At 40.6% G+C, this 23097-nt stretch overlaps 1 protein-coding gene across 1 annotated transcript in view; it reads right to left on the reverse strand.

Moving 5' to 3' along the window:
• Nucleotides 1-9593: 9593 nt before the first annotated feature.
• USP9X (ubiquitin specific peptidase 9 X-linked) overlaps nucleotides 9594-23097 on the reverse strand; it is a 101275-nt gene continuing 87771 nt past the window's right edge. Inside the window, 7 exon segments of the mRNA XM_014587941.2 lie at nucleotides 9594-12039; nucleotides 14434-14529; nucleotides 14887-15099; nucleotides 15670-15826; nucleotides 19026-19114; nucleotides 19217-19437; nucleotides 20257-20442. Of these exon segments, the coding sequence (XP_014443427.1) occupies nucleotides 11902-12039; nucleotides 14434-14529; nucleotides 14887-15099; nucleotides 15670-15826; nucleotides 19026-19114; nucleotides 19217-19437; nucleotides 20257-20442 (1100 nt within the window). The 3' untranslated portion in view covers nucleotides 9594-11901.

Raw genomic sequence — 23097 nt, forward strand, 5'->3', positions numbered from 1 at the left:
TTGTGAGGAAAAAAAGAATAAATCAACACAGCAGCCACACAGCGGTGAAAAGCCAATGACCTGGCAGGTGGTGTGGTCATTAAGGGCACTGGACTCCCACATGGCCGGCCTGTGGTTTGAGTCTGAGACCTGGTGGCTTTCTATCTCACTTTCCCCCTCTCTCTGTCTCATTCAGTCTCTCCTCTGGTCAAATTAAAATAAAAAAGTTAAATAAAATAATAATATTTTTTTGGAGAGTTTTTGTTTTTGTTTTGTTTTGTTTTTGTTTTTGTTTTTGCTATAGGGTACATGCGCTCGCCAGACAGACAGAGACAGAGAGACAGAGAGTGAGAAATCACCCCCCGGGGGGGACGGCCACGCCTCAATCCCTTCTCCTCCATTCTCCTCTCGGGATCTTGGGCACACAAGCACACATGTCCGGTGTGAGTTTTAAGCCACCAGGTCTGGGACGCGAACCGTGGTTGACTACATGGGAGTCCAGTGACATAGCCATTACGCTAGCCGCTGGTCCCAATTATTTTTTTTAAAAAGCCAATGACCTCTCCAAAGAAGTAAAATCGTGTGTCTTTGCCTCCAGTGCCACAAATGAAACATTTCAGTATGAAACGCCAATGAATTGTAGTCAATGGCATGATACTCAGGGCCAGCAAGTGGCGTAATGGTTAAGGCGCTGGACTCCCACATGGTCAACCATGGTTCAAGTCCCAGACACGGGGGCTTGAAACTCATGCAGGGCAGTGCATGCGTGCCCAAGATCCTGGGAGGAGAATGGAGGAGAAGGGATTGTGCGTGGCCATCCCCCCCGGGAGGTGATTTCTCGCTTTCTGTCTCTCTGGTGAGCACACTGCCCAATAGCAAAAATCTCTCTCTCAAAAAAAGAAAAAAAAAAAGGCATACCCCCCTCAAGCCCTGCATTCATGCGCCATTCATGATGGGAGACATTTGAAATGCCACCTCCCGATTGTTTTATTTGGCCAGTAGTTGCATACAATGAATACAATTTCCTGTTTCTCTCTTTTCCTGCTGACTCCAAACAAGCTGTTTAATCTCTTTGAGCCGAAATTTCTTCATGTATGAGATGTATGAGCGATTTCATGCACCTCCTAGGGTTATGAGGAGGAGGCCGTCCTGCTGAGGACTAAACGATCCAATCTTCTTACGTGCCCTATTCTGTAGAAAAGACTAAATAAATATAATATTACATTGCAATAGCACTTAAGAAATCAATAGAAAAAAATATTCATTGAAATTTCTCAAAGCAGGGCCAGCCCTGTAGCACAGTGGTTAGGGACTGCACAGAGGAAGCCAGATCCCACATGGCCTACCAGGGTTCGAGTCCTTTTTTTTTTTTTTTTTTTTTTTGTTTCATGCCAGGTGCCCACACTTGTTCAAGATCCTTACAGGGTGAAGAACTGGAGGAAAAAGGAAAATAAACCCCCCTGGGGGGTTCCCCCCTAGAAAAAAAAAAAAAAAAAAAAAAAAAAATTAAAAAAAAAATTTCCCCAAGCAAACAAAAAGCAAAGAAAACCACTCTTGGTCATCCATGAAAATCATCCCCTAAACATGTTGAAGACTGTTTTGGTAAACTATTGGGTCACCGGGAAGGTCATTTTTATAGAAAAACAGAAAAATACAGGGGCATAATGTCTATGTTGCTAGACTCCCATGTAGTCGACTGTAGTTCAAGTCCCGGACCCGGTGGCTTAAAACTCACGCCGGGCGCGTGTGCGTGCGTGCCCAAGATCCCGAGAGGAGAATGGAGGAGAAGGGGTTGCGGCGTGGCCATCCCCCCTGGGGGGTGATTTCTCGCTTTCTGTCTCTATGTCTCTCTCTCTGTCTGTCTGGCGAGCGCATGCGCCTTATAGCAAAAAAAACTCTCAGAAAAAAACCCAAACAAAAACAAAAACAAAACAAGAAAAATACATTGACTTTCCTCATGACCTAATAGTTAGGCAGGTGTTACAAAAGATTCTTATTGCTAATTTCAGCAAATAAGCCAAATTAAAACGTAAAACACAACCACACAGTTGTAACACTCTCCCTCCCCATTTGCTAATTTGTTATATTATTATTTTTAATTTCCTATAGGGCATGCATGCTCACCAGAGAAAGAGAAGGAGAGGGAAAGTGAGAAATCAAGCCACCAGGTCTGGGACTCGAACCAGGGTCAGCCATGTGGGAGTCCAACGCCTCAACCACCAGGCCACCTGCTGGCCCCACCTCCATCTGCTTTTTTGCTTCAAAAAGGAGAGGAGCCTCCGCTATACCAGAGCACACCCCCTTTGCTGCTCTGAAGCAAACCGCGCATCGCCAAAACATCTTGGATAAAAATAAATGAAGTTGTGTTTCTTTCGGAGATGGAAATTGCTTTTGGCTGCTCACCCAACCATGCTTTTTGCTAAACTCTCGGCTTTGTTTTTGCTTTTTATTGAAGCAGGTTTATAAACACCAGAGGCGGAATGCACCAACTCGAACAGATGGCTTAAAGTACTATTTCATTTGTCATTATTTGTTCAGGGAATACTGCAGAGTTGGGAGGCTGGGTGGCAGGTTTAAGCTAGAGGAACTGTCTTGGGCAGAATCAAAGCCCTCTCGTTGTAAGGCTCTACACTTCCTCATTTATTTATTTTTTATAGGTTTTTGTTATAGGGCGCGTGCACTCACCAGAAAGACAGAGAGAGACAGAGAGACAGAAAGCGAGAAATCACCCCCTAGGGGGGATGGCCATGCCGCAATCCCTTCTCCTCCATTCTCCTCTTGGGATCCTGGGCACGCACGCACACGCGCCCGGCCTGAGTTTTAAGCCACCGGGTCTGGGACGTGAACTGCAGTCGACTACGTGGAAGTCCAGTGACATAGCCATTATGCTAACTACTGGTCTCGGCTCTACACACCCTTTTCTTTTTCTTTTAAAGAATTATTTTATTTAACTTTATTATGTATTTGTTTGTTTGTTTATTTAAATGTGACCAGAGAGGGACAGAGCAATAGAGAGAGAAAGAGAGACAGAGAGAGGGAAAGTGAGAAAGCAAGCCACCAGGTCCAGGACTCAAACTGTGGTTGGCCATGTGGGAGTCCAGCGCCTTAACCACCACGCCACCTGCTGGCCCCCACATCCTTTGTATATGGGCCTTGAACCCATGAGAAAAACCAGATGACTGGAAACCGTAGTTCCATGAATGGGGGAAGGCAGCCGTGGCATGTCCCACATCCAAGGAGAATAGCCTTTCTTTTCTATTTTGATTTGCTGTAGGGTGCATGCACTCAGCACAGGAGAGAGGGAGAAGGAGAAAGCAGCCCCCCAAAGGACTTGGTTCAGTCACAGTCTCTTCTCCTTCATTTCTCCATCCTATTGGGATTTGGGGCACAAATGCACGCATTCATAGCAGGTGTGTTTTTCAAGCGCTAGGCCTAGTGTTCAGATCACTGATGTAGCCATGTGGGATCTGACTCCCTTAACCACCAGGCTATGGGGGCAGCCCAGAGAACATCATTTCTTCTTTTTTTTTTAAAAAAATATATTTAATTGTATTAATTTCTATTGGCTTTCAATTTGCTATAGGGCACATGTGCTCACCAAAAAGAGACAGAGTCAGAGAGAGAAAGAAAGCAAACTGCCAGGTCCAGGACTCGAACTGTGGTCAGCCATGTGGGAGTCCAGCACCTTAATCACCACACCACCTGCTAGCCCTGAGAAAACCACTTCTATCCCCAGATCTCATAGCCACTTCTGGAGAAACACTGTGGATTCTTTTAAACCTTGACTCCTTTGCCTAGAAAGTACCATGTTATAGTTATTTTATTAATATTCCTGAATTTAGCAGAACTTTTTGTTTGGGAATTATTTTGTTTTGTTTTGTTGAGAGATTTTTGCTATACAGGGCACATGCGCTTGCTGGAGAGACAGAGACAGATAGACAGAAAGTGAGAAATCATCCCCCAGGGGACAGCCATGCTGCAGTCCCATCTCCTCCATTTTCCTCCTGGGATCTTGGGCACGCATGTACACGCGACTGGCTTAAGTTTCAATCTGCCAGGTCTGGGATACAAACCATGGTTGGACACATGGGAGTCCAGTTCCTTAACCACTACGCCACCTACTGGCCCCTGTTTTGGAATGATGTAAGCAAGATCCTCCTGGTCCTTCTCTGGGGGAACATTACTTCCAGGTTTTGCTGTGTATTTCTCAGTTTAGGGTCGCTATGGCCTCCTGACTTGGCCATCTGTCAGCAAAGCTGAGCGCCATTAAAAACTGTGCCTGGGGACCAGCAGATAATGTCATGGCTATGTAGCTAGACTCCCATGTAGTCAACTGCAGTTAGAGTCTCGGACCCAGTGGCTTAAAACACACCGGATGTGTGTGTGTGTTTCTCGCTTTCTGTCTCTCCAGTGAGGTCACATGCCCTATAGCAGAATTTCTCTTAAAAAACAACAAAACTGTGCCTGAAGGATATACACTGAATTGTGTCAAGTAGCTGCTCCTGACGTAGGGGACGGGGACAGGACCGCAGATGGAGATTTTATCATAATACTTGATTCATTTTCTTTTTTTCTAGAGAGATTTTTGAGTGTGCTCACTGGAGAGACAAGAGAGAGAGAGAGAGAGACCGCCCCCCCTCCCCCCAGGAGAGAAGGCCACACTGCAATCCCTTCTCCTGGGATCTTGGGCATGCATACATGCATGCACGCACATGTGTCCAGCATGATTTTCAAGCCACTGGGTCTGGGACTTGAACAGCAGTCAGCCACGTGGGAGTCCAGTGTATTAACCAGAGACATTAACTGTTAATATTTCTCTTCAGTCTCACAAACTGTTTTGTAATGAGTATTACCCATCACACTTTGGCACAACAGAATGACAGTTGAAAGCTTCAATGCGGAATGCATATTGATAAATTAGTATCGGTCAAAAGCACACGAAACCTTGGTTAAATGGCACAGTTTAGACTTTAAAAAACAAAGTATGAGAGGGACACCCTGGAGCCATTTGTTTTATCCCGTGTGGTCAAGTTGTTCTTATTGTACATTGTTCTCCAGTCTGCACTCCTCCTTAGAGTGTGAGCCATTTTCCCTGTAAGAACAGAGTCTGTTGGGGGTTGGCAAGTGGTGTGGCGGATAGGGGCGCTGATTCCCACATGGCCAACCGTGGTTCGAATCTCAGACCTAGCAGCTTGCTTTTTTCTCGCTTTCCCCCCGCCCCTCGTCAAATTTAAAAAAATACAACAAATGGAATTTTTTTTTTTGTTTTTTTGTTTGTTTGTTTGTTTTTCCAAAGAATGGAGTATCTTCTAACATCAGCATTAAGAAGAATATTTCAGGGCCGGCAAGTGGCATGGTGGTTAAGGTGCTGGATTCCCACGTGGCAGATCGCAGTTCAAGTCTTGGACCTGGTGGCTTGAAAATGACTAGATAATGCTTAAAAATGGGCAGAGGGCATGTTTCAAGTGTCTAGTGCTGTGTTAAGTACTAAACAGTAACCGAATATGCGGTTTTCCTAGCACTCTGCTGGTTGGTGAGTTACTAAACTCCAGTGGCTACTGGAAAGGTAAACCCATTCATATTTTAGTGTAAGTCTTAATTTTTGGATTTTGCTTTTCTATTAGTTAAAAATTCCAACCCTGGAGCAGTACAAAAGTGAGACAACTTCAGAGCTTGGTATTTAAAACAGACTTAGTAGCCACCGGAGTGAGAGAGAGAAAGGAGAAATCACACTGGCGGGCGTGGTGGTGGCCATGCCACAATCCCTTCTCCATTCTCCTCTTAGGATCTTGGCCTTGCATGCACACACGCCCAGTGTAAGTTTCAAGCTGCTGGGTCCAGGACTCAAACTGCAGCCGGCCAAGTGGGAGTCCAACGACATAACCATTGCACCATCTGCTGGGCCCAATAGCTTTAGCTTTAGTACAATCTCTTTAGTACATTCACATCTTTTGACTAAATCACATTTCCTGAAGGTACGTTTGACATTACCTTTGGGAATCTGCGTAAGACCTGGATTGCACGAATTCATACTAAATGCTCAAGAAAACATTCTGAAAGTGTATGTTGAACAAATTTAATTGCTAATACTACTCATATTTTCAATAAAAGGCACTAACTTCGCCAAATGTAACCGGTACAGGTTTAGGTTTCTGATTTCAAACACAGCCTGAAAAAGCGGTTCCCCTTATCACCCGACAGGACATGCCGACTTACAAGCAACGGCAGGGACATTTCCGGAATACACACACACTTTAGGAAGGCGCGTTCGGTTGGGCTAAGCCTCAACACACCATGTGCCCTCCACGCTGGCCCGCTTCCTTGGCACCCTGCAAACACTTCCTCTTGCCAACAGCCATCGTGTAGGCAGGTGGGTCAGAACGGAGAACGCTCCTGAACCTTCACGTAGCAAATGCCCTCTTCTCTCTGGTTCCACCGAAAGCACCCAACTTAAGACCCATCCACAACATCCTTCCACGGAAGTCCAGAGGAGGCATACCCAATGTTCTAGCGGGCGAGGAAGAATTAGATGAGAACACGACAGAACGGCAAGGTTTGAGCAGATTTCAGAGACACAGCGACACTGGCAATACATTTCTACTCTTCATGCAGGTGAAGCCCTACTAAGGGCTCCATTGGGAAACTTTTCAGAAAAAAGTATCCATCTGGAATACTTCTTTGCAACTATACAGTTGAAAAGAGGAAATGAACACAACTTGTATCTTGTGAGCTGGGAAGCCACTTGCCACCCTCTCACCTTCTAATGGAGGTAGCGCCTGAACGTGTGCTTCGGGAAGTCATGCACGTGCCTGGAGGCCGTGGCGACAACTCCAGAAGACTGCACATATAGGGCAACTCATTCAGTTTAACGCCTCGTCCAAGGTTCAGCTCCAGATCCAGCTTTTCTTCAACTTATAAAGTGGCCAGCTTTGTTAGCAATTCCAGAGACTAAATTCCCCCGAGAGAAACACGCAAGGTGAAACGTGCCCGCCACAACGAAAACCCATTTCCAGTTGCAAAAAGGCATTTGCATGATGCAGATTGCTACCAGATGGAATTCCTACATTTTAAAACCTCTTGAATATCAGGGATTTTGCTATCAGTGGCGCACCATATATCAGATGCCATCTTTGATCTATGAAATGCCCTACGTTCTCCGGTTAGCAGCAGGGTCAGACCACCTCTTCACCGCAGAGAGGGGGCTGCTCCCGTTTTACCCTTCTTGAATGCGAGACATGTAAATGAAACGCCTTTAATCAGCTGATTTTAACATGGTCTGAAATCTGGTTTATAACGTTCCTTAGTGTGGCTTAAAAGGAACCAATCTCAATTTCCCTTGAGATGTTACAGCCCTAAGAAAATGTCTTTAAAAACTTTGATGTAATCCCAACAGTAGTACATGTTTATAATAAACTTTGAGGTATACACCAACTGTCAACTTCCCTGCCTACCCGTAAATTACAGATTACAATGAAGCAGTTCAAAATACTGGTAGCTATGTAGATTTTCCTTCTGCTAGGTGTATTAATAAAGCTAAGATTTAATGGTCTAATTCAATGGAGGAAAACTTCCAAACTTCAAGAAGTTAAACATTAAGTCTTCGGATTCTAGTTTTAAAAATATCAGCAACACAAAATGTGATGAAAATTTGGGACATGTCTTATTTTCTGCAGTGGTTGGTCAAGTAACTCCACTGTAGCACCAACAGGTTTCTGTGGAAATCCTCGGAATAGGGCAACAGGGTTACTTGTTCAGGTGCTTTACAAAGATGGAATGTTCTAGAGGATTGATGAACTTTCGCATCTGTTAGCTCCTCTCAAAATGTGCAACCTGTCTTTATACTTCAAAGAATTTTGAAACACTAAAATGTGCTGCATCTTAGTTTTAGAACAAATGGTTAAGCCAGCATTTCAATCACGATTCAACTTTTGAACTGCTTTGGATACACAAAATGATAGCTGAATTCCTTGTAAACACCTCCCTTAAACCTTAAAAAAAATTCCATTCAGATCAATGACACCTCCACTTTAGTTTCCGCTTAAGTCATCTTATTTTAATAAATAAAAGGGAAAACCGAAACTTAATTTATAAAGTTTTATTTTTGTATATGTATATGTATTTAACCTTAGGAACTGTGGACAATCTTCATGTCAGTCTGTTGGCTTGTAAAAGGCTAAGAAGTGTGTGATTTGGGTAGTGAGTTTCCTTTTGGAAATCTAGATTTCAAAATAAAAATGTTCACTCATATGCAACTTTAAAATGTGGTGCATCTTTCCCCCTTTTTCTTACACCTAATAAATTTGGAGGAAAAGTGCTACATTTCTGCAAACATAAAATAATTGTTATAAATACAATCGGCAGCAAGTTCTTAATACATTAGTACTTCTGCAGTGATAGAGCACACCCGAAACCTTATTTTCAAATACTAAACACTTATGTAGGTGCAGTACCAGTTCTGGTTGCGCCCTACTATGAAACCAGGACTGAGTTATTTTTTCGTGGTAACACAAAAACCAGGGAGGGAAGGGAGGTGGTGTTTCCCTTTATCGGCAGTTGGCAGTACCTTCAAATTATAGACTAAAATTTTTGGGCACTTATAATGAAAAGGCAATTTTCTTATCCAGTTATAATTCTAAATAAGGCAGGATAGGTCCACCAAATTAACCACAAAGTTCAACGAAGTAAAACAGATCATGGGAGAACAGAAGCTGGAAAAATACTAATAAAAACACCTACAGGTCGATTTTGAAGATCTGAATATTCAGATGTTGCTTCCATTTACAAATGTAATTCCAACAAAAGACTCCTCTTCTTTTTGACTACTACTAGGTTTAAAGACTTTAAGGTATCATTCACTAATACAAGTTAACCATGAAAATAGAAAGTTTTTAGTAATTCTAAATTGGTATACATAATTGCTAACAGACATAAAAGCTGGGAAATTATCACTGAGAAAAGAAAATCAACGAAAGAAAAGTAACCCGAACAAACTCCAACTTTATGTTCTTATTTCTGCCTCTACAAAGGTGAACATGAAAGTCTGGTTGGTGGAGGGTTTAGAAACAGCAGCAGTATGGTTTTCACCAAGTTGTACACTGAAATACTTAGCTCCAATGGGGCGAGGTCCTTGCTCACACAGTTTCACAACTAAAATATCTTCAGTCTTAACTTTAACAGAGTCTACTGTCTTCTATAAAGTAATCATGCCATTCAGAATTCTGGGGGGTATTTCTTTCAAAGACTAGTGATTCTGCAACAAACACTTAAAGTAGGAAGTATATGGCTCAAATAAATCAGTTGAGGGAGCATTAAATAATCTTTAGGCACTTTGAAGAATTGGAAGTTTAAAATGTGCCATTTATGTCCAGAAAAATCCCCCCTCAAAATCACCACTAGGTTGCTCTTACAGTAACATGCATCTTAAAACTTCTGGTTATACATTAATGCTTAAGATTTAAATATAGAAAATAATTTGCACAAAAAAAAAAAAAAAGTAACAACTGTGTTCAGTTCCCCTCACTCAGTCATAACACAGATCCTTCTTCCTTAAATAGAGGGGGGAAAAATTCCTGAGCCCTCACCTGGCACAAAGGGGCTTGTAAAATTCAAAGCAACCATAAGTTGGGCTCTTCCTTCCAGGAGAAAAATTCACAGCCTTTGAAAATGTCAAGTTTTTTTCTCATTTAGGAAATCATTATAAAGTTTTTAAATTAAGTACATTACATGCTTTTGTGAAGGAGCAGAAAATACAAAAATCACCTCTCCGAGAAGATCACCAGTGAGATGGTACACTTTACAAAGTGACTTGCCCGCTCATTGCTCAGGGAAGCTTGTAGTACAGGACCTTTGAGATTAAGACCACCAATGCGAACTGCCAACACGATGTGGGATTTTTGCTCAAAGTGAAATCCAAATGTAATATACTTAAAGTAAAAACAATCTATCTGGTGTCAAAATTTCCTAACATTACAGAAAACCTAGAAGCGTAGATTGACTGGAGTACTGCAAATAAGATACCCAAAGCTTTATCTTAAATACCTGCCCCTTTTAATCACAAAATAATGCAATGATCAGTTTTGCTTCTGTTTTGTTCATTCCAACTATAGCCTTTTGACAAAACATTTTCCTAGTAACTAAATTGTAAAAAATACAACCAAACTTGTGCTCATTAAATATACATGTATATAAAAAACATACAAAAAGTACAAGATTGATTATGTTAGGAAACGTTTACAGTGTCAACATCCTATCTTCTCTTAATCTTTAGTAAAGGGCCAAAGGTCAAATCTTTCTGTGCACAAAAACTCACTGCAACTGAAACCCTGAATTCAGTGGCATGCCTTGGCATGCTATTCACAGAATTAATGTTAATTTGCAGTCCTTTAAAAAAAAAAAAGGACAAAAAAAAGTAAACAAAAAAACAAAAACACACCACAGGACGAAAAGTTCTTCTTAAATCAAATTCTATTTGTGAATTCAGCAAAATAATTTCTATAAAATAAAACAGCAAAATATTTAAATAGGGTGGGCTGTATCTGTTTGCAGGGGTATTTGGTTTTTAGACAGGTTCCAAAAAATTACACACATTCAAGTTACCAATTTTCTTTTAAATACAGTATTAACTGATGAGTTCCTTATCTTTAATCAAATGTTTATTCTGAAAGTGTGATACCTCAATTATATGAACTAACCAGTAGTTTCTTTTATAATTAGACCCTGCTTTGAACATTAAAATTTTTGGAATAATTGGAAAAGGAGCTAGGACAATTCTTGCTTTCAAGTAAAACTGTGACTGAGCAGAAAATCAGCCAGACAACTTGGTGCCGAGGTACTCCACGAACTGTGGTATTTGATGACTTCCACGTCGCTGGGATCCAGCAGAAGGACAGTTTTAGAAGATTCACCTAATAAACTCTACCAAAGAAACAAAACAAGCACACCAAATACAGTCTTCTATTATGCTCCAGCATCCTGGCATAGCAAATTTTTGCATATTTGTTTTAAATCTTTTAAAATTCCCATTACTGAAACTTAAGTGTTCATTATCCCACCCAGAGATCGAACTGTCCAACAGTAGACATAAGGAACACATGTGTAACTGAAAACCGCCTGTTTGTTGTATTTCTCCCCTTGTTTTTTATATTTTATATTCTAGGTGTAAGAAGGAAAAGCTCTGAGCAATACAGCTGTCACCGTGGGACAACTGTTGTCATTACGGTAATTTTTTCCTCATTGGCTACACTAACTTGGTGTGAAGCCATGCTAAATGTTACAGCATAACTATAGCTTCAAAGTGATTAACCTAACATCAGAATAAAAAGGCAATGAAAAAGATCTAGAAACAATGTTACATCACCAATTTTCCACATCAACCAAATAATTTAAAGGTTACCAGCCTTACATTGCTCATGGTAAAATTGACTCCAGTGGCAAAGAATTAACATGAAACTATTGGTGTGGCTGACATGGATGGGCTGTTTTGTTGCTTGTTGGTTTATTCTGTTTTTTGTTTGTTTGTTTTTGTAAAGGAGCTGATCCAACTGCCGTAAGGCAGGCAACACTGGTTGCAGAGTGCAATGGGTACAAGAAAATTAACTTTTGTAGGTTTTGTAGATCTGTGAGTCTCATCAAGAAAAAAGTTTCTTGCTTACGAATTAACAGTCAAACATTAATATACTATATACACCTTTGCCATTTACACATTAGCATCAGGCCATTTATTACAAAACACTATACACTTTCCACTGCAGGCGGGTTATATATTGACAGCAAATTTCTGCAGATAAGACAGTGAATAAACTCTCCACTCCATGTTGATTAGGAATAGTTTTTCTAGTTTTAAATATTAGCCAGACACAGAAAAAGGTTGGACTGTAAGGCCTGGGTGCACAGTCTTGATGGAACCAGTTAGTTATGTGCATTTCACTGATCCTTGGTCTGAGGTGGGGATACTTCTTCACTGCCTTCATAATTTTCTTGTGCTCGTTGGCCAGTTCTCTGAGGGTTGTTCATGTGATGTGCCGCTGGGCCTGTATATGGCTGTCCATGCACATGGTTATTCTGGGATGGGAGAAGAGATCTGCATGTTAACATTGTTCACACAAGAAATGTACTTTACAATTGTGGGCTGAAGTTTGTAGAATGGAAATATTTCTTTTATTCCTGGAATTTATCTTTTAAATGCATTGGGCTAATAATATGTGGAGAAACTCAGTTTTTTTTTTTAATATATTTTAAAAAGAATTATTTATTTAATTTTATTCCTTCCTTCCTTTCTTTCTTTTAATTTGACCAGAAACAGAAAAAGAGAGAGACACAAAGTCAGAAAGCAAGCCGTCTGGTCCTGGGCTAGGACCGTGGTCAGCCATGTGGGAATGTCCAGTGCCTTAACCACCACGCCACCTGTTGGTCCCCGGAAACTCATTGTAAAGAGAAGACTAGCTAGAATAAATACAAAGTCCCAACTGAGAGCAATGATTGGGTAGCTCTGCACAAATCTTTGGCCAAATTGATTTTCAGTGCCAAAAATCATTTAGAATCCAGTCTAACAAATAAGGGACTGGGACCAGCAGTTGGTGTAATGGCTATGTTGCTGGACTCCCATGTAGTCGACTGTGGTTCGAGTCCTGAATCCGGTGGCTTAAACTCACGCTGGGCACATGACACACCTAAGATCCTGAGGGGAGAATGGAGAAGGGATTGCGGTATGGCCACTGCCTCTACGGGGTAGGGGGGGGTGATTTCTCGCTGTCTCTCTCTGTCTTTCTGGCAAGCACACGCGCCCTATAGCAAAAACCTCTCCGAAAAAAAAGGGACTGGCCCATAATTGCTCATAGTCAAAAATCTCCATAAACGATCTCTAAACTAGAACAAATCAGTTCTTTCACATGTGAAATCTAATTGATGAAATAACTATGATATGAGATCTGCAGGAGCAGTGACTCTAAACACAGAGCAAAGTTAACAAAACCGAAATGATCGAAAATAATAAAGTAATCGGGCATGATTAACACACAAGCTTTCTCAGGGCTGAGCAAAGTATTGTTTTTCCTTGTGGATTCCTTAACTTTTTTAGTTTCCTCTTAAAAGGTTTTTGGCACGTGTTGGCCAGAGGGCGACAGAGACAGTGAGAGGGAAAACGAGAAATCATCCCACAGGAAAGAGGGCCACACCGCAATCTCTTCCTCCATTCTCCTGCTGGCATTTTGGGCATGCACACTGGTGTAAGTTTCAATCCGCCATGTCTGGGACTCACACTTTGGTTGGTCATGTCCAAGTCCACTGACTTAACCACCATGCCACTTACTGACCCAAGGATACCTTATTCCTTGTAAAAATTTCTGAACCCTACAGTACTCTCATTTTTCTGTATATTCTCACAGCCAAGCCAAGAAGATTTTAGGTTCAATTCTTTATCATTTCTATTACGAAAATCAACGTTAAATATGCACTTTGCCTAACTATTCGCTACACTTCCATTTATACCCTAAAATATGAGAGTGTTTTAAAATGATGTTGCTCAAAATATGAAATCTGAAGCAGCAGCATTATCATCTGGGAACTTCTCAGACACTATTCAGCACTCTAGTTCTGTACCAAGCCCCCTAGGGAACGGACATCTATTCTGGTTTGAGTACCACAGCCTCAAAAGATCTAATTTACATTCAACAGCTGGGTTTTAGAAGGCAAGTTCTCATTTAGAATTATTCTATTAAACAAAATTAAAAAAAAAAATTGCTACAGGGCATGTGTACTCACCAGAGACAGGGGGAAAGAGGGAGAGAGAGAGGGGAAAAAGCAATGCATGCACCCAAAGGGGATGATCATGCCACAATTCCTTCTCCTCCATTTTCCTCTCCAGATTTTTGGCAGGCATGTACATGCATTTGGCGTTATTTCTCAAGCCACTGGGTCCAGGACTTGAACTGCACAGTAGGCCACATGAGACCCAGCTGCCTTAAGCACCACCCCAACTAGCTGACCCTTAGAATATTTCTTTCTCTAATTTTCCCATGGAAAACTGCCAAATCCTTGTACTTTCCAGTAATTTTTGCTGTCACTGAAATCTAGGGCTAAGTAATAATGCCTCTTACTTCACTGCCATATCTTAATGTCTTTCTAATCCATTCGTAGACTTAGCCTAACAAGAAACATCATCATAATCCTTTGCACTAAACAATGTTGACCATTTTATGTTGATATGAATCACTGCAGTTTTATTAACCATAACCACTGGCATTAGAGGGACACCTACTAGGCAAGGAAAACACTACAGAGGCAAGTGCAAATCATGCGGTACCACAATCCTGCACTCCAACCACTCCCTTTCTTATCGGGTCACCAAAGTCAGTGTAGATAATCCCTCTGCTACTTTATAGTCAACAAAAATCTGGCCATACTTCAACCACATAAATTGGGTCTATGGCATAAAAACATAAACCGACTCCTGTTTACCTGTTGATACTGAGAGCCAGGTGAATGGGGATAGAGTGGGGCATCTTCAGGTGGAGGCGACTCATGCTCATCTGGGGCATCTTGGTCATCTGGCTCCTAATTTGAAATATTGTAAACATAAAGAATTATGGAGGCAAATGAAAGTTTATTTTTAACTTATTTCTTAAATCTACAAAACCGCCCCATTAACAACTTTTCTCTTCTGTAGGTTATAAATGCCTTTTTGGATTCTCTTAGAAATTCTACATTTTAGGCAACTTCACAGAAATGGCTCTGAAAGACGGCTCTTTCATTAACTTACGATGACATACAGTAAATATACTAAAGCAAACAGAACTATGACATAGTTTTCTCGCACTATCATTAATAAATACATAAACACTGGCCTATAAAGTAAAGAATTACTTTGCTTTCTTCCATTTCTATCTGCTGCACACTGGTGGCTTTTTTTACCTCCTCTGGACAGAGTTCACAAGCTTTTGCAAGTGTCATCCTAGCACTATGTGATCTCTCCAAGAAATAACCATTTGATGTTTCATTGCTTTGCACAGGGGGAGACCAATTGTTGTAAGTGTACTGAGGATTGCCAGTGTATGGTCTTCTTTCAAGTTCATCTCCAAGCCATTCCACAGCCCAGGTCCACTTTCTTTTAAGATCTCCATTGCCCTTCGAAAGTAAAGAAAACCATTTATGTAAGAGGATTCAGGATGTATCAACATTAACTTAAAATAGCAGTCAAACATTCTTATGATACTTTTTTCTTCTAAGGTTTTTGCCACAGGGTGCACGTGCTTGCCAGAAATGGGGGGGGGGAGGATGTGAAAGTATTCTCTGGGGTTGGGGAGGAGAATGGCCATGCTGCAATACCTTCTCCTCTAGTCTCTTCTTGAGACTTTGAGCACAGATGCACTTGCGCCCAGTGTCATTTTCAAGCTGCCAGGTTCAGGACTCTAATCATGGTCAGTCATGTGGGATCTAACACCTCGACCACCGTGTTATCTGCTGGCCCCATGGTTATTTTTTCTTTTAGAATTATTTTATGTAACTTTATCTATTACTATTATTAGTATTTTTAAAAAATTTGACCAAAGAGTGAGCAAGCGAGAGACAAGGAAAATGGGAAACAGGCGGCTAGGTCCAGGACTCAAACCACCATGCCACCTGTTGGCCCCCTCATGATTCTTTTTTAAAAAGAAAAACCTTAATTCTACAAAACTGTAAAGAAAAACCCCTTACCTGCAGGATTTGGTAAGCAACAGGACAATTGCTAAAGAGAGCTACCATACATTTTATACACTGGTATGCTCTTTTCTGATAGTGATTCTTAGAGCGCTGGATTGTGTCAAACAGCCCATCTCGGTCATCTGGAATCCCTTTAAGTGCATTATGAATTCTGAAAGAGAACAAGATACGTAATAAAAACTTCTATCATCTAATAGCAACTACATGGTAATCAATAAATTTGATTTACTCATTTAATCAAACATGAGGCAGTAGGTAGTATTATTAAACCTTTAAGAAGATAAGAAAATGGGTACTGAGAGTTAAACAGCCTGCCCAAGGTCACACAGCCGCCTAACTGGCTAAACAACTGACCACCAATGCAAAATCATCATGTATACAATTTATACACATTACCAGAAGTTACTCAGGACACTCAAAACAATATGAACTTTAAAGTTAATGACTGGGGCCAGCAGGTGGTGGTGCTTAAGGTGATGGACTCCCACATGGCCGACTACGGTTCTAGTTCTGAAATTAGAAGCTTGAAATGCACGCCAGGTGCATGCGTGCACATACCCAAAATCCCGAGAGAAGAATGGAGGAGACTGTGATGTGGCTAACCCCCCAGGGGGTGATTTCTCACCTTCTGTCTTCCAGTTGTCTCCATTCTCCTCTCAGGATTTTGGGTGCACACACCAGTACTCAGTTTTTTTTTTTTTTTTCCCCCCAAGCTGGTCATGTGGGATCCAGCTGCCTTAACCTCTGTGCTATCTGCTGGCCCCCAAAAGCAAGGATTCTTTCGACATTACATACATTCGCCATGAAATGTTTTATTTGGAAATAATGACTTCAGCAATTTTGTGAAGTATTTTAGACAACTTAATGATGTACAGGCTTGTTGCTGCTTCATTTGAAACAGTGTACACTGCTTTTACCTTCAGTTTTGACATGTGGTAACGCACTATTAAATCATTTCTGCCGCATCAGTTTTCTTCCCGTCAGTATCAACTGTTTTCAAAGCCATTTTAATCAGCATTATCTTTGCCTGACTTGTTCCCTGATGTCCATCAGTGCCAGACACCTGGCAGATACTCCATAAATATTTGAACACTGTTCACTGAATGAACTAAAAACTCACGTTGGGAATATTATTTTCAAGCTTGGGCCAGTGATTCATAACACCATCTTCATAACCTGACTACACATAAAGTGAACTTCCCATATTCCTTTTTTTTTTGAGAGAGATTTTTGTTATAGGGCATGTGTGCTCGCCAGAGAGGGACAGGACATGAGAAATCACTCTGAGGGGGGGAAGGCCACACTGCAATCCCTTCTCCCTTCATTCTCCTCTTGGGATTTTGGGCAAAGGTTCACAGCATGAATTTTAAGCTGCTGGGTTTGCGGTCGGCTAAGTGGGAGTATAGTGACGTAACTATTATGCTATCTGCTGGTCCCAACTTCCCATATTTCTTACAGCACATTTGCCCTCACCATTATCACCTGCACTAATGAAACTAGAAAGCTAAGATGTGAAATTGGTTTAAAGCTATAAATGCTTAACATTTAAGAAAGAAAACAGTAAAAGTTAGATTTCGTTAAATTCAACCATAAAGTTTCAAATCATTTGGTCATATTGAGAAGACTGCTGAATACCGCCTGACATGAATGGCTATACTGGGTCGCTGGACAAGTCACGACACAGTTTTGCATAGAAAAACAATTAAAAAAAAAAGTCATGACTTTTCCTACGACCCATTAGTTTCCAACTATGAAATTTTGTGAATGAAAATTGATTTTTGGTTTGATGCTATTAGTTTGTCTGTTTGAAATCTATGATGGTAAATTTGGGGACAATTTCAAAATACTAATTCATGAATTCTGCCAGTTACAATCTTCACTAGGATTCAAGATTATAACTTCTGTTATTTGGCTGTTATAGAACTAGTTTTTAAGTTTCTGGTCTGTTCTAGCGACAAGAGGCAATATGCTATACAGATTTTGAATTGTTTCCCCAAATAAACTACTTTACTATTGTCCACGTGAGAAGTTATACAACCCAGCAGAACTGTCAACTAATTGTAATTTATCATCATCTAACTCTTAGAATGTAAGGTAATAAGCTTATGACGCAGAAAAACAAATAGAGGAACTCTTAAAAAAAAAAAAAAAAGTGGTGGTGGGGGAGCACGTGGCCTAGTGGTTAGTGCTGGACGCATGTGTGTGTGCCCAAAATCCCAAGAGGAGAATGGACTGTGGCGTCGCCATGCCATCCCCTCTGAGGGCAATTTCTCACTTTCCCTGTCTCTCTCCAGCAAGTGCACGTGCCCTATGCCAAAAAACCGTAAAAAAGCTGGCACTTTAAGCTTTTCATTTATAGCTGATCCTCATTATTCACGGGCTTTATATAAGTAAATTGGTATACTTCTTAAATTTTATTTGTAATTGAAACAGCAATACTTGAGGTGCTTCCTTGGTCATTTACGGACATGTTCTAGAAGAGCAGCAAAACATTCCAGTTGCTGAACATGCACATTCCTAAGGTAGAAGGAAATGGCACTCTATGTTCGTTTAAACTGTTAACAAGTGCTCTCCTTTGCGCTCCACTCAGTGCCATGTTTTTCATACATTTGTGCTTTTTGTTTGACTTCCATGTCTTAAAATGGGTCCTGAGCATGTACTGCTGAAATGCTGTCTAGCGTTCCAAGCATAAGAAGGCTGTGACATGCCTTCTGGAGAATGTGTGCTAGGTAGGCTCCATGTAGGCATGAGTCATAGAACTTTTGATCGTGAGCTCAATATTGGGAAGTCAACAATATATATTAAAGCAGGTGCCTTTAAACAGAAAGACATGAAATAAGGTTCTGCATTGACTGGTTGATGGAAATTCACAGACAGTTGAAAGAATCTAACTGTATTTCCTCCTGGGACCAATGGCTCAGTATTTGCTAACTCAGTATGTGTGATGACATTACAGATTATAACTACCATAAATAACAGGAACTGACTGTACTTACCTAAGGACTATTTTTATACAACCAATGTTACTTTCTATGACTAATTTTAAAATGAATGCAATCTAATCCTAAAATAATCCTGGGGCATCATGGTTCAAATTCAAGTATTTACCAAAAACCTAGCAAGCAAAAAAAAAAGATATTAAGTATGAAACTTGGGCAATGAAGAGGAAAGAATAAAATCTGAAATAGACTGTGAGAAGGAGGGCAACAGAACTCATTTTCACCCTTGTCTTATGTTTTTGTTCAGAAACATTCACCAGAATGCTAAGAAGCAAAAAGTGGTGACTGTCTATTTCAATTGCGTCTAACACTTGAGCAGCTCTAATTATTCCAATAACAAACAGTGTCACCCTATGAGTCTGCCAGGAGTCCTCAATCAGTAAAATTTGCAAAAGCAGGTCCAAATAGGGCCGGAGTTCGTAGGTATAGGAGTATGCAACCTAAAAAAACAAGCAAACACAAAACAAAAAACATGTAAGACATGGCAAATAATTTATTAAAAAAAAACCGAATTAGATAATGAATGTTTATTTTCTTTTAACCTGCCAGAGAAGTTCACTGAGGACAGTAGATGAGAATTGAGGATTCTCCCAGCAGCAAAAACGAAGTAATTTGACGGTCTCCTCTGAATTACTGCAGTCTTCAATGATTTTCTTCACATTACTTGTTCTCACAAATAAAATGTCTGCCACATTCTGCTGAATTGGCATTATAGGTTGTGATAAATTAGGATCACCAAAAGGATTGGGAAGAGGAGGATTACCTATAATACAGATTTGTCATCAATGAAAGACTAAGCTTCTACACAGTAACAACATACAGCTTTCATCTTTAAAAATAAGCCTATGAATTTATTTTAGAAAAATAACTTCCTAAAAAAATTTGCCAGATGTCATGTGTACAAGAGAGTGAGAGAGCGAGGAGATGAGAGGAGAGAGGGTGAAAGCATCCCCCTGGGGGAATGGTCATGCAGCAATCTCTTCTCTTCCACTTCTCCCTCCTTTCGGGACTTTGGGCATGCGCACACACACACACACACACACACACACACACACACACACACACACAGGTTGTGTTTTTTAAGCTGCCAAATCCAAAAAGCAAGCTGCATAGTCAGCCACATGGGATTCAGGTTCCTAAACCACTAGGCCACAGGCTGGCCTGAAAAATAACATTTTAAATCAAGCTTCCTAAGCACAACAAAAAAGGTGGTATTACACAATGATCAGATATACTGAGGTGATAAAATGTAAAATTTAACTATATAAAAAGTTAATTATTGAACTACTCCAAAAGCAACATGTCAATCTCAGTTAACATGTAAAACAAAGATCCCCAGTAGACATGTGAAAAGACTACAGGACTCAAAACATTGTTATTCCAAAGCACGGACCATCCTTCTGATTCTTGGACTCGAACCGCGGTCGACTACATGGCAGTCCAGCGACATAGCCATTATGCCAATTGCTGGTCCCTCCTCCTGATTCTTATTTGACCACCTTCAGCATGATATTTAATCAAGAACCACATATACCCAACAGTATTTAAAAACTACTGTAAAGATTGGAGCATTTCCCTTTACCATTGATTGAAGACTGCATTCTTGATGAGACATTGCAACAGCGGATCAGCTGTGATACTACTGAGTATAATTTGCCCAATTCAGCATACTGGTATTTGATTGGGGGACCTGGACCTTCATCTAAAGACACCAGCATGAAGGTAGCAGGTACACTCAACTTCAGCAGCTGTGTCTTCTCTGCTACACCTACAATGAAGGAGAGGAGAGATGCAGGAGGAGAAAGAGAAACATATAAGGAAAAATTAGGATGGTAAGGGCTTCATGAACTAAAAAAGGTAATTATCAACCATATTTGTCTATAATTTTTATGATCATAAGCATATCATTTCTACTTAGCACCAAAGAATTACTTAACCAGAACAGAAAACTCAATGGTTGGGTATAATCAGATTTAAGTACTAAACTGTTAAACCGTGATCATGACTATGACATTCAAATCTTATCAGACCATTGAGGAAGATGATCACTTTCTATGGCCTGGAGAGTCTCAAGGGAGTAACACAGACTGGAATCTTCATTGTAAGGACAACAAAAACAACTAAGCTGAGAAATAAGAATTCTTTTTACAAATTCCCTATTTCTGCCTTTGCTCCACAGGCAAATTTCTTAAAAAATAAAGAGACCTATGCTCACTTTTTCTCTCCACTTTCTCTTCTCACTCTTTAAACCCGTGCTAATTTGGTTTCTGCTCCCTTTCACAGTATAAAGTTAAGGTACAGATATCAAATTATAAACCCTTAGATTCCACTCTTATTTTCTATTTCTTGGTCTTATTTATGAGATCTTTACCATCTTAGCTATTTCATTCAGATGATCTCAAAATATTTCTAGATGAGTATTTTACTGTTCTGGATCATTCCACTTGAGTGCCACACAGGATCGAACTCAACCTACTCAAACTGAACTCAATTTTCTTTTTTCTCATACATGGTTTTCACATGTGTTTCGTCTTAGTAAATGTTACCAATTATCTGTGAAGTTGGTCTACCTGGAATCCTGGGCATCACTCTTAAGATTTCTTCACTGTTCTCTCCCCTGAATCCCACTATGCTTCTTATGTTAATTTGTAAAGAGTTACTTATTTAATTCATTTATATTTTAAAATTTGACCAGAGACACAGAGAGGGAAAGTACGAAAGTAAGCCACCAGGTCCAGGACTCAAATTCTGGTCCACCATGTACCGTGGTTGACCACGTGGGAGTCCAGCACCTTAACCACCATGCCACCAATCTTCTGCCTACAGATCATTCAACAACCTCTAGTCTTACTCCATTGTAGTCAATTTCACAAGATAGCCAGAGTGATTTTTCTAGCAGATGGCTATTTTTATGTATCAATGTGACTGGATTGGAAGAAGCCTGGAAGGGCGGTGAAAGAGTTTCTAGGTGTGTATGTCAAGAGTGGTGCGAGACAAGACTGGCAATGTAAGCCAGTCTGCTGAGAGGAAGACTCGCTTTCAGTATAGGCAGAAGTATGGGACAAACTGGAAGTGGAATTCTGTTCCTTCCCTTTTCCCACCCTCCCAGAGGGTGCTAGGTGTTCTACTCCTCATACAGTTGCTGGCTTCATCCTTGCCTTTGGCTGCATTTGTTTTTGCCAACTTCTGGACCATACACCCCTCTAGCCAGACATTCTCCGATTCTTTAGCCTTTTGACTCTGGACTCTTACTAGCAGTAGCCATTTGAGAGTCCTTAGGCCTATGACTTCCAGGGCCCTTGGACTTGAAATGCACCAGCTTCCCTGCTTTCAGTTGTTTTCCAACCTTCTGACAGCCTGTTGTGAGACTTCTCCACCTTGTGATGAGATAATTCCTATAATAAATCCCTTTAGCTACATATATATTTATCCTCTTGGTTCTGCTCCTCTGGAGAACCCTGAACAACACAGTATGTCTGCTGAACACTCTACAATGGCTCACCAATGCCTGAACATGAATACCAGACACCCTCACAAAATTCGTCAGAAGAGCATGGACAGAGACTGCTTTTCACCACTCCTGCCGTTCCCATCTTACATCAATTCTAGTCAGACTGAGTAACTCATTTCTTCCAATGAGCCCTGCCTTCTGAGCCTTTGCTGCTCAATCTGGATAGAAAACTAAACAAACCAATTCCCATCAACTTTCCCATTCGATTCTTCTGTATTTCCCCAATCTGGTCAGGTGGCTCCTATGATGTACTTCCGCGGTGCTTTATATTTCCCTTATTATAACATTAACATGTGCTTTATGGCAACTACCTTTTCATTTGCCTCCATAGCCCATTAGACAGCAGACTGTCTTATTTACTACCATATTTCCAGAATAAACATCTGAAATCTTGAGATTCTTACAAACAAAGCTCTTTCATAAAGTTGGTATCAAAATGTATTGGGTTAGAAAACCAATCCTGAACTGTCAGGAGGCTATCTATCCAGTCTTTTATTTCTTCACTCACAGTAAATATTCATGTTTTACTTAGAAATACTGTTAAGATAAGATGGTGCTATCTCCAACTGTCTTATAGGATGTTACAGAGTATATGTATTGTATTGTATGCATACGTATTGCCCTACCTTTCATAAATCCAAATAATTCTGAATCCTAAGGTATATCTGGTCTTAAAGATTTTATACTAAGATTTTATGATCCTAATTTATTTTGAACAGGAAAAATTTACAATTAAGAGCCCATAACGTGTGCTTTGTGAAGAGGCAATATTTATTTTAATTAATTAATTTTTTTGGGGGGAGAGGTTTTCACTATAGGGTATGTGCGCTCGCCAGACAGACAGAGAGAGACAGAGAGACAGAAAGCGAGAAATCACCCCCCAGGGGGGATGGCCACACCGCAATCCCTTCT

Source organism: Tupaia chinensis, unplaced genomic scaffold (genome assembly GCF_000334495.1).
Source record: "Tupaia chinensis unplaced genomic scaffold, TupChi_1.0 Scaffold000248_1, whole genome shotgun sequence".
Classification (NCBI taxonomy): Eukaryota; Metazoa; Chordata; class Mammalia; order Scandentia; family Tupaiidae; genus Tupaia; species Tupaia belangeri.